At 39.6% G+C, this 12,952-nt stretch overlaps 1 protein-coding gene across 2 annotated transcripts in view; it reads right to left on the minus strand.

The window, feature by feature from the left end:
- Positions 1 to 2,919: 2,919 nt before the first annotated feature.
- Positions 2,920 to 12,952, minus strand: part of ZNF385B (zinc finger protein 385B) — a 105,734-nt gene continuing 95,701 nt past the window's right edge. For both annotated transcript variants that reach the window (XM_036742685.1, XM_036742684.1), the window contains 4 exons: positions 6,968 to 7,216; positions 6,493 to 6,671; positions 6,016 to 6,117; positions 2,920 to 4,445 (listed from right to left, as the gene is read on the minus strand). In XM_036742685.1, coding sequence (XP_036598580.1) covers positions 4,227 to 4,445; positions 6,016 to 6,117; positions 6,493 to 6,671; positions 6,968 to 7,216 — 749 coding nt within the window. In that variant the 3' untranslated portion in view covers positions 2,920 to 4,226. The remainder of the gene's footprint in view (positions 4,446 to 6,015; positions 6,118 to 6,492; positions 6,672 to 6,967; positions 7,217 to 12,952) is intronic.

The following is a 12,952-nucleotide window of genomic DNA, read 5'->3' on the forward strand; positions in this document are numbered from 1 at the left end:
ATAGGGATCTTGGAGATGTGTAATCCAACCTGTACATCATACAATTAAAGAAACGAGGGCTTGCCTGAAGTGAAATAGGTAGTGAGCATCAAAGGCAGGATTTGAACATAGACCGTGATTCCAAAACCAAGGTTCTTTCTACTATACCATAATACCTCCTATTAGAACTTCTTCAGATGAAAGATAAATACATATTCAGGGGACATTTTGTTGTGATACATTCTGTGACATTTAGTTTGGTAATATTTTGCCCAATATCTCCTAGTGTTGCTTTCCATTTAAGATACAAGTTGTGGTATATGAATGTAATGGAATACTATTGTGCTACAAGAAATGGGGAAGATACGGACTTCATAATAACCTGGAAAGACCTACACTATGTAATGCTGACTGAGTGGAGCAGAACCAGGAGAACACTATACACAACCACAGATATATGGATTCTGTGATGACTAACCCTGATAGATTTCGCTCTTCTCAGCAATACAAGGTTCAAAGACAACTCCAAAGGACTCAAGAGGGAGAGAGCTATCTACATCCAGAGAAAGAACTATGGAGACTGAATGCAGATTGAGGCAAACTGTTTGCTCTCCTTTTTTCTTTTCTTTTTTTTTTGGTTCTGTTTCTTCTTTCTCACGATTCATTCCATTGGTCATAATTCTTCTTTACAACTTGACTATTGTGTAAATAAGTTCAATGCGAAGTTATATGTAGAAGATATATCGGATTCCATGCCGTCTTGGGTCGGGGAGGGGGGAAGAAAATCTGGAACTCAAAATTATGCAGAACTGAGTATTGTAAACTAAAAATAAAAAATCTTAATAAAAAATGAAAAAAAGATACATGCATATTCTTTATCTCCTCTATTTCATTCCTTTTTCTTCTCTTTCTTTCCTAAAATTTTTTAACCTATTGCAACAGTCCTACTCCATTGATATACTTTGTACAAAGTAGTTGTTAGATACCCTAGAGGATACAGAGACATTCTCTTAAGGCTCATGGACAATTTGGATTCCATGGTGAGCAGGCAAACGGGTGACTTTTCAACTTGCAGAGATTCTTAACCTGACATCTGTCAACTTTAAAAAAAAATAAATGTTTTGACAATTGTTACTGACATTATTTCAATATAGTTGGTTTCTTTTGAAATCCTATGTATTTTATGCATTTAAAAACATTATTTCGAGAAGAGGTCCATAGGCTTCATCAGACTGCTTGCTAAAGGGATCCATGAATGTTAAGAATCCCATGGGGGGGTGGGAAGAGAGGGAGGGAGACGGAGAGACAGAGGGAGGGAGGGAGGGAAGAAGAGAGAGAGAGAGAGAGAGAGAGAGAGAGAGAGAGAGAGAGAGAGAGAGAGAGAGAGAGAGAGATGGGGGTAGGGAGAAAAAGACAGAAAGGGGGACAGAGAAATAGAAGGAGGGAGGGGGAGAAAGAGAAGTAGAGGAGAGGAGGGAAGGGGAGAGACAGAGAGGAGAAAGAAAATAATAGTGACCCTTGACTCAAAGAAATTATCTAGAGGCCTTTCTTTGTAAGCTATCCTGACAGAGTCCTTATTTGGATTACTCTGTCTACCCTAGTTCTATTAGGCATAGTGCAAGATGTATTTTTTCAATAAGTCTTTTATTGATTATAATAAGACTATGATTACTGCTTCTGTTGTAGGTATCTTAATTAATAGCTATCCTTTTGTACTTGCTCCCTGGAGTGATTTTATCAGGATGTTATAAATCAGATCAGGGAATAAAGCCTTTTTCAATCTGTTTAACTATAGTCTCAGGACATTTTTCAAGTGAGAGGGGTGCAGTACAATGAGTTCCTTTAATGCTAGGTGGGATGATGCAAGATGAAGAGAAAAAACATTTGTCTTTGGAGAATAGGAAAACCTCCTCAGCTCAACCACACAGTGAAGCTGAAGGAGGAGCCTGTCCTACCCAGATCTTTACAATACAACGTCTCACCAAGCAACCACAGACTAATGGAGAGAATGTAGTATGTAGTCGGTAGTGTTCATTGATCAAATAAGTAATATTCAATTTCAAATGCTGAATGCTGGGCAGGAACCTAATTAGACTCTCAAATCATCATGACAGACGACATAGTGTAACATTACATAGAAGTAACAAAGGATATTGAACTAGGAACCAGAGAACTTGAGCTCTAGATCCATTGTGCTATAAGTCATTTAACCTTTCTCTCTAGTTTTCTTCACCAGTGAAATTGGGGTGTAAATATCTGGGCTGGTTTCCTCATTGGACTACTGTAAGGTACACATGAGATAATGTCAACTGAGCTTTGAAAACCACAAAGCCCCATACAAGTGCAGTTTAATGTACTTGTTTGTAAAGGGAGCCCTTCTCCATGTATCTGAGCTGCCTTTCAAGTAACTTGTCCTACATCATCTTTGTTGTGTCCACTCTTTGTGACCCCATTTGGGATTTTCTTGGCAAAGATATTGGAGTGGTTTGCCATTTCCTTTTCCAGCTCATTATACAGATGAAGAAACTGAGTCAAACAGGGTTAAGTGACTTGCCCACAGTCACATTTGAATTCATCAAGATGAGTCTTCCACTCCAGGCCCAGAACTCTATCCACTGCATCACCTAGCTGCCCCTAAGTTATTTTACCCCCTTTTTATTTTTCTTCTCAAACTGACTGTGGCCAAGATTTATGAGAGGGAGAAAAATGGTTCTCTCTTTTCCAACCTCCTTCACCCCCTTGACTTTCTTGGGGCACAGTGTGCAGAAATACTTACCTCATGAGGAAGTCATGAAGTTCACAGATTAATATGCAGCTAAAAAAGCAAAATAAATGTTTAATAAGACACAATCTTTGCACCTGCTAAAGACTTTTTATTAGGTGATTTCAAGTCAGAAGCATCTCAGGGACAGGAGAAATAAATGCCAAATAACACCGATCTCTATTTTTTCCATACTCTTTTATTGCAAAGATACATTTAAAAAAATACACAGACATTTTACCATTTACAGATTGCAGATACAGATGTTCTAAAAGATTTAATTCTATTTTGTTGCTTTTATTATACCTGTCACCTCTGATATCACAAGTAGTTCACTCATACTGATATCAACTTAAAAAAAAAGAGGGACAGGGAGGCAGAACCTGCAATATATTCAATCAACAGAAAAGACTAGTCATTTAATTATAAATATTTTATATTCTGTACATTATTGCATTAGGGAGCCACAAAATTATGTAGCATCATTACAAATGAAAACAGGTTAGAAATGGAGGAGAAATTATTTACGTATAAATACATGGATTCATTGTCTTCTTGCAGAACACACATGAGCTGAGATAATGTGCATTTAGGAAGCTCAGGTATTTTTTGTTGTTGTTTGTACACTGTTTACCAACTTAAACTAGTGAGGAAGCGACAAAATAAGTTAAACAAATAGCAAACAGGTAGTAATCATAACTATATTATATGGCTTTCTATTTCTTAAAAATATTTCTAAATAAAACATGAAATAAAAGAAATACTTCATTATCTTGTTTTTCTTTTAAAAAAATAAAAAAAAAATACCTCAAAGCTGCGTTGCTTCCTAACATTTACACAGCAACTAAAATGTTGAATTCAGACAGGAGATACAGTTCTAGTACTACACAAGGTACAACAGGACTTGGGTCTAAAACGGTACACGATCCCTGTCGACAACAGTACACGGGAAAGAAAACATTGGTAACCCATTGATAGGATGTTATCCACAATTAAGCACTTTTGTTAATCTATTTTTTTTCCCAAGTGAATATGCCCAGTTGGATTCCAAAGATTTATTTACAGAAGCAAGAGGAAGACCCTAGTTTTCAAGTCTGTCAGGAAAATAATCCAAGTTGTTTTCCAGTAAGCTCACACCCATGGAAATATAATCAGAGAATTTGGATGGTACAACTTTTCTGACCAACTCATTTTCAGGAAACCAAATGTCTCAGATATAGAATTTAAACAGAGTTGGAGGGGAGGAGGAGAGCTGGACCAGACCTTAAGAGGTACAGACTCCTAAATGACAGTATCTGTCCATGAGAATTCTTGAGTGCATCTGGGGAGGAGGGGAAGTGGAGGGTGGAGCAGGTTTTACTGCATTTTGAGGGAAGCCTTTCAAAGTAAAATGGTTCAATTATCCAATCCCATTTGGTTTTTTTTTTTTGCTTCTTTTCTTAACACTTTCCCACTGGCTGCCACAATCTTATATTATTTTTAAGTATTAGTATGGAGCAAAAAGAATTGACGCAGGAGTGGCTCGGATGGGCCCGTGGCCTGCCCTCAGGAGAGCTGGTGGTATGGCTGGAGCCTGGAATAGTGACGTGGATGGCCGGGGAGGCAGGGACAGGGCAGATGAGACAGCTGCTGCAGCAGCCAGAGGAGAGGAGAGGAAAGCCGGTGCCAGAGGCTTAATCATATCTTTCTGGAATGCAAGTTTTGCCTGAGTAGGGAGGGGGAAAAAGGAGTGGGGGGGGCAGTGTTAAGGAAGAAGAGAATGTTGCTTTAAAATGACAGCAATATTGACAGAAAAAATATTTTCATAAGTAATACATTAATAGCAGAAAGCGTCAAGCTCTTAAAATCTTAACTCCAGACTCAGAATTCAAGAAATGATGATGTTTCATATACTTGGCAGTGTGGCTCCTGGCATAGCTTAACTTTAATTTGCTTCTACTTCACCTCTTTCTTGGTGGTCTTTGCCTCTGGGCACTAGAGCATAGGAAAGTCTCCTCTAAATAGTAGGAGATACTCAAATATTCAAGCTATTTTATGGTGCTGCTTAGCAAGAAAAATAAAACACTATCTTTCCACATAGAAGATTCTTTGCTTAGACTTCAGAGCTCAATTCAAAACTCCCAGGAGTCTCCTTGACCCACAACGCAACTCATTGAAACTTTTTGCGACATCTGAATGACATTCTACTCACCTGCCTAAGTAAAAAGTTTCAACACATGGGAATTTTATTGGCATTAAAAAATGTGACCTCTGACATTGGAGAGCAGAGGATACATATATATATATATATATATATAAAGTCAGTTTAAAGGTATTTCAATTTAGAAGAAACTGCATATTCCTTAAAATTGGGTACAAATAGAAATTAAGTTCAAACTATTTCAATAGTTTGTTAAATGAATATTTGACTTGAAAGAGAACCTAGAGATGTGTATGAACCACCCAACTCCTAATTGATGTAGCTATCTTGTAAAATCTGTATTTTCATGCATCAGCTTTGCTCAATGCAGTGTATACCTGTATACGTTATCAGAAAGAGGGCAGATTTGTAGACAACAGACCTATTGCCACCAAACAGGCAAATCACCTGTAGGGATCCCTCCCGAGGGTAGATGGATTTCCCAGCCATCTACCTGTATATTTATATGGCATCTAATTTCTGGGGGTCTTGGGCACTTTTGCAAAATAACTGAGGACCTAACATCTTGAGAAGAGGTTAGAAAAGCTGAATATCCATATGTATGCTAGATGACAACAGTGAGAGACAAACACCCACTTCATCACACACAAAATAAAGTGAAGAGCCAGAAAGGGAGGTGAGGGGAGATAATTAAAAAAAAAGGGTAGATTTCTATTTGCATTCACAGTGATTCCATGAGGTTTAGCATGCTCTAGGGTTCCCAAGGCATCACTTGCCCTAGCTACATCTACATTACTTCTCCTCTTTATATGCTAATGGAATGGTATTGCTCCAGGTTCTGGAACAGGCTGGGGTGAAGGGCAGGGACAAGAGTCCTTGGAGAATTTCATCTACACTAGCCCCACACGCTTTAGTTTGCCTCATACTCTTAAAGGTTCTCTCCAGAAGATCAGGAACTGAGCAGTCACCCTCTTGTGTGACAGCTTTTCTAGCTCTTTGTTTTTAAAGTATGGACTGAACTGTCTATACGTGATGCCTATCCTGCCACTATATCCGTCCCCATTCCACTCTCCCCATCCCCAGTCCCCCCAGCCAAGGCTGCAGAGCACGGTGACACTCGGCTAGCAGTACTCACGGCTAGAATGCTTGGGCTTCTCTGGAGTTTGTTGTAAGGGCTGTACTTCGGTTTCATGGGCTTCCCTGCTACTCTGTCCTTGTGCCTTCTGCTAGAAATGTGCTGAAAGGAAATTCAGATATTTGCATTAGCTGTTCTTTTAGTTTCCTCCTTGGGGACAGATAGGTACTCATATTCAGTTCTGGGGTGGTTTGGGTGAAGTCACCCCTCCCCCATCTGAAAATTCAGAATTCTCTCTCATGCAACAATTATCAGTCAGGAGCAAATTGTGCAGAGAACCAAGACTCAAGACTTGCCTTAGAAAGTGCAGAGGTAAGTGGAGGTCAAATACTACATAAGCTGAGGTCAAACATAGAACTTGAATGGACCTTGGAGGACATGATTCAGTCCAAACCCCTCTTTTTACAGATGGGGAAACTGAGACCCAGAGAAAGGGGTGACTTGCCCAAGCTGACAGAGTCATTCAAGGCACTTTACCTGCTTAAGTTGAATTTCCGAATTCACATGAACATCACAGATTTCACAATGAAATGTTTTGTTTTGCAATCCCGAACCCTTGTTGCCATTCTGAATCTTTAACCTGGATCCAGGTCTTGGGTAGGACTTAATTGGACCAGCCCCATTGCGAGCTTCAACCATTGTCTTGTGTTTGGATCCTAAAGGGCCACGAAATGTACATGTGTTACCATTTTTAATAAGCACAGTTAAGTTGACCTTAAATTTATTTTCTGGTTAGAAAATTCCCCATCTGAAATGACATTAACTAGAGCAGCTTGATCAATGGGCTGCCTCTGCTCTGTTGTCACATTTTCCCTAAAAGAGCTGACTCCTTCACACCGGAAAGTCGAAATGTTTCTAACATCTAAGCAATGACAGGCGATCAGGAGCTTTAGCAGAAAAAATGTTTGCAGTTGTCACAAGCATAATTTAAATTCAAGAGACAGATGCTAACCTGTGTTATGGGCCTCTAGCTGTGACAGAGAGTTCACAGCCACTTTGCATAGAGAACAGTAAAGTAATTTTTTGGCTTTTTCCTCTTCTGATTCGGAAACGGCACTGGGAGCTCCATTTGTGCTCTTGGAGGGCGAGGTCACTGCTCCCAGGGGCAAAGGGGTTGTTGCTCCAGGTTTGGGTAGAAATAAACCTCCATCAGTGCTCGAAGGTTGAACAGAACTATTGGCTTTCAACTTCCCTTTATCTTCTACTAAAAGAAATGCAGATTTGTGTCATTACAGTCACGGAAGAAAACGCAAATGTATTTGAATCACATCCAAGGAATTTAAAATAGAATTTTAAAAATTATTTGTACTAAACCACTGAATTTTGGTTCATGTAACTTTAATGGGACCAAAAACAAACTACCTTAGAATTTTAAATAAGAACTCCATGTCATCAATTTCTAAATTAGTACAGATTAAAATCAAGGTTTTGTTGGCGGAAAGGGGTGGTAGTGGTGGTTAATGACACAGAGTCATCTTGATGGTGTTTACTAAGAGTCAACAATGATTTCTGAGGTTCCTGATAGTCATGAAAAAGAAAAATATCCACTGCACAAAAATCAAACCCTACAGGATGAAGTTGCCATGCTCAAACTGGAACTAGACAGAGCAAAAATTAAGGATCAGGAAAGAGAAAATCAATATACAAAAGGAAATGGAGTTTTAACAGAAAAGATTGATGATCTTCAAAAGGAATTAAATGATATACGCTATGTGCCATATGACATACTGAGTGTTATGATACATATATATATATATATATATCTACACACACACACACACACACACACATATATATTAGATGATATGTTTTGCTTAAGGATGTTGTTATGAATGTTATACTTTATTGCTGGATAAATACAGAGTTCATTATACCATGTGATTAGAACCTTGAAATTATTCACAGCAGCAGTCCTCAAGTGTGCTGCTGTGATTGGCAGTATAGTGGCTTCGTGTACAGGACAAACTAAATCATGACTTGTCTAGTCTAAGAGAGAACAATGGTGTCCTTTCTGAAGAGCTCTCTAAAGCTGAAAGCAAAGGAATAGTTTAGAAAATGAGCTATATCGTGTATGTGATTCCCTCAGAGAAAAGACACTAATTTTAGAAAGCTCACAGAATTAAACCAGGCCCAGCATGAAGCAAAAGAACTTACCACACAAATCAAACAGAAAAGGAAAAACTGAACAAATACGTGGTCAAACATAAATCTATCCAAGAAAGATTAGCCCAAATCCAGAGTGAAAATATATTGCTTCAACAACAGCTGGAAGATGCCCAAAACAAAAGCATCATTAAAGAAAAGGTATTGAGTGGTGCCCACGTACAGTTTATTGATCTCTTCAATAAACTTCATACTGATACTGAAAAACAAGTTGTACATAAGGAGGATTTTGTTATCCTTTTTAGAGTTCAGTTTCTCAGGATCCATGGCCACGGCAATGTCTAGTTTCCAGGTGTTAGATAATAACTCCCAGGATAGCCCCAAGGATCCTAGATAGTAATTCCTAGAATTATAGTGACAGACAGTCCTACTGAGGCTGTGCTGTGAAGATATGGGGTCCCATAATTGATATTTACTACGCTTGCGCAGAATGACGATATTGCTGAAGTTAACCTGTGAGCTTAATGTTGGCAAGATGCCTTCTTTGTCTGTTGCCCTATAAAGCAAGTGGGCACTGGTTAGTGAGTGGGGAAACCATGGTGAGCCCATAGGGGAATCTGTGTGTGCCTCAACTGGCCCCCATTGAGGGTTGAGGAGATTTAGGGGAGTGCACAAGCTGTGCCTGTCTTGATTGACCTCGTCGAGATGTAGGGGTAGTTGCACCCCCTTCTCGCTGGCCCCTGAGAGAAGGGTGATTAGGGGATGCTGTAGGAGTTATGCTCCCATTATCAGCAACCTTCTAAGAAGACTATATTAGGATAAACCTGATTATTAACCCCTCTGAAGGTGTCTTTCTGTCCTTCTTGTCTGACCAGATCAAGACTGAGCCTGTTAGAGTTTGGAGTCGGAAACCTCCAGTGCCTCCTGTGTGTTATCTGTGAAACACAAGTTCTTATGGTAGAAGAGAGAAATAAAGAGTTAAGAAATGAATGTAATCACTTAAGAGGGCAAATGTGTAGATATGAAAATGAGAAAGCAGAAAGAGAGGCTACAGTAAGAAAGCTTCAACAAGAACTTGCTGATTCCCTGAAAAAACAATCCGTGACAGAAGCTTCACTAAAGGTTACATCACTTTATCAAAATGATTTAGAAGATCAGAAAAAACAACTACTGAAGGAAATAGATCAAACCAAAAGTAAAGTATGTATGCAAAAAACGAAAAAAAGTTGTGGGGTTCGGAGGAAGGGGTAGGCATCATTAATTTTGGCTGTGATCAGTGAAATTTTCACTGTTATCTGAATGACAACAGAATTTATCCCAAAATGCAAAAGGCAAGGACTCCATTCACCCTAGTTATTAATTACTGCTAATCTAAATTTAAGTATCAGATAATGACACTGACCATAAGCAAAATGCTGAGGATTAGCCAAACCATTCACAAATGTCTTGGCATTTTGGTTGTGCAACTTTTAGAAGCTCATAATCCTCAACCTACATGTGATAGCTGCATGAGAGGTCAGAGTGACTTTTAGAGAATCTGTCTCCAACCAGGCTCAATTGTGATTAAAGGTGGGCTCCATTCATTGGCTCCTTCAGTACACAAACTGGAACCTCTGCCACCCAGCAGCAAAATTCAGTCATGTGCCCACATCCAACCGAGCTGGTGCTTCTGGAAAACATCGATGGAAATGCCGATAACAGTTCATTAAGCAAAAGAGGGGGCATTAAAGTTCAAATTGCATATTTTAGCAGCAATAGCTAAATCTGATCTGAGCACTGTTGGCCTGGTAGGTAAAGAGTGATGGAGTAACTAGGGTAACGAAGGTGACTTTCAGCAGGGTGTATAATTGGGAAGGCTCCACAATGTGGCAAACCTAGAGCTGTGACAGTGGGAGAGAAGATTTCAACTAAAATCTAAAGGAACACTGAACGGATGGAAACCTGAGGTTTTTCCATAATGCTGGCTCCCACAACCTGATTATCAATCAGTGAGAGGGAACAAGCAACTCCCTTCACACAGGTGCATTCATTCTTTCAGGATGTCATGCAGCCCCCAGGAAAAGGTCACAGGACCCAGGTGTAAAAAGATAGTATGCCTTTTGTAAATGATCATTTCTGTATCTATCAGTCCATCCTAACCTACATGGCAAGATAAGGCAGATCTGTTGGACTACAAACCTCTTGAGGTCTGAGTCTCTCTTTCCCACAAGTTTCCAACATAAGAATTTAAACTTTATGGCATTAACAGAGTAGGAAGTATACTCAGTGATATAGTACCTTCACATTTGTGGTTAAGGAACTGGGGCTTCCCATTCTTAAGTCTTAATGTTGCTGCCTACTGAACTTTTTTCCCCTGTCCTGATTCCTGTCCCTTTCTCCACACCCCCCCTCCCCCAAAGATGGCTCAGACTTGCTTCTGTCCCAGTCTCTCTTGTTCTACCTTCCTCTTCTCTTAGTGCTGCTTGTGGACTCTGCTTGACATGGATGGCTCTCTCTTCAATATGGAATTAATGGGAAAAGGAAATCGCTATAGATTTTCCCTACAATTCAACAAATATTTACTTGCTTTCCCATTAAGTACAAGGTACTGTGTTCTGTGGGTCAAGGATACCTATTGTGTGACTTGAACAGGTCACAACCTCACTGTTTCTTAAGTTGTTCTTCCCTGTAAGCGAAGGAAATGAACTAAATTATTTCAAAAGTCTTTTCCATCTCTAGAATTCTATAATTATCTATAGTTTCTATGGCTTTCTGAGAACTACCCAGCCCTACATATCCCAGTCCCTAATATTCCTTTTTTTTTCCCTTTCCTCTAAGCCTTTGGAACCCTCTTTCCACCATTAACATACTCCTTTTCATCCTTGGATCCTCTCACATTCCATGCATTTCCTAAATTGACTAAAACCTAAAATTTCCCTGATCTCTCAACACCTCTGGCAGTCTTCTCTGATGCTAGCTGTTCATTTTTTCTTCTCTTAAGAGTCAGCTTGCCATTCGCAATCTTTTGCTCCAGCACTGTCACTCAATAACTTGTCTTTTTTTGAAGTTAATATACCCAACTCCAAATCTTTATCATTGTCATGTACCAAGCTTTCTTACTAACTTCAGCACCTGGTTGTCTTCTCTATCCTTTTCCCTGATGTCATCTTTGAGAAGTTCAATATCTACAATGATGATTCTTCTCTGTTCATGACCTCACAGCTAGGTGAACTCCTTGCCTCCTGTCACCTTGCTCTATTATGCTTTAGAAACCATCTCGGGTGATCCTATTTTAGATGTCATCACTCACCCCAAAATTTTGATTTCTGAAATCCCTCTACTTGCAGTTTCTTGGAGAAGCTTACCCCAAATCAGAGATATTTAAAAGTAGAATGAATTGACTTGGGAAATAGTGAGTTCCCCCTCAATGGAGTCCTCAAGCCAAGGCTTGATGACTACCTGTTGAGTATGTTACAGAGGAATCTTGTTCAGAATTAGAAGTGCTCTGAGGTTCCTTGGGGTAGCTAGGTGGCTCAGTGGATAGAGCCTCTGATCTGTAGTCAGGAAGACTTGAGTTCAAATCTGGCCTTAGGTACTTATTAGCTGTGTGACCCTGGACAAGTTACTTAATCTTGCTTGTCTCAGTTCTTCATCCGTAAAATGAACTGGAGAAGGAAATAGTAAACCATTCCAGTATCTTTGCCAAGAAAACCTCAAATGGGGTCATGAAGAGTAGGACATGACCAAACACCAATGAGGTCCCTCCAAACTTAGAGCTTCTTTGAAACTATTATCCTTATACTCCTTGAAACAGCTGGAAGGCATTTCACCAGTCCTGATCCTTCACTCTTGATTCCTTACTGTCTGTATATGCCAACTCTTCCCTGTTAATTACTTCCCAAACCAAGGCAAACTCCCATTATCTGTCTCCTCTCACCTGACTTCCTTGAATTTGAAAGCTGCTTGGATCAAGCAATGAAAAGTGATGAATACAGCCAGGAAAAATCTCACCTAGGTCCTCTGCTACACAGCAGTCATTTCATCTATCTGTTTGACCTTCTATTTGCCTTCCACATCTTCTCTTTGCTAACTCCAATCAATCCCATTTCTTGTACTCCGGGGCTGATGTCACCTCCTTCCTCGCTGAGGAGCCTGAGACCTTGTGACTCCATCAATCCTCATCCTCCATGCATTGGTATCTCTTTGTGAATACCTCCACCTATTCTTCAGCTTCTAAGCAGCACTTCTAACTCCTTCACCTGTGCTCCTGATTCTGACACCTCCTAACTTGCCTTTAGAACAGGAGTTCTTAACCTTTTTGGAGCCCTTTGGTATTCTGGTAAATCCTGAAGACTCTTGTCAGAGTAATGTTTTATAAAATATATGGAATAACAAAGGAAATCAATTAGATTGAAATTCAGTTATTATTAAAAAATTATTGGGCCTCAGATTAAGAACCCCTATTCTCAACCTTGCTCTATCAACACTCCCCACATCTTCAGCATATTCAATGGATGCTTCTTAATCGGCTCCTTTTCCCTCAGTCTTAGGGACTTGCTTAGGTTGCTTCTACTCTACCCTAAAAGAAAATGACCAATACTGTTCTCTTGACTCTGCCATCTTCTTAGAATATGGAGTTCTCTATTTACCCCTTCATCAGCAATCTTAGAGAGAAATAAGCTATATTTGTTGCCTCTACTTCTTCATATTCTTGGGTATCTGTTCCTACTAGTCCTGATCCCCAATAAGCTTCTTATCACTAAATTTGATGGGGTTTTCCCCAGTATTTACACTCTTTGACATTTCTACATCCCCTCTTGATGGGTTTGCTTTTCTTGGCTTCCATGACTCCATG

The sequence above is a fragment of the Trichosurus vulpecula genome, chromosome 2 (assembly GCF_011100635.1).
Source record: "Trichosurus vulpecula isolate mTriVul1 chromosome 2, mTriVul1.pri, whole genome shotgun sequence".
Classification (NCBI taxonomy): Eukaryota; Metazoa; Chordata; class Mammalia; order Diprotodontia; family Phalangeridae; genus Trichosurus; species Trichosurus vulpecula.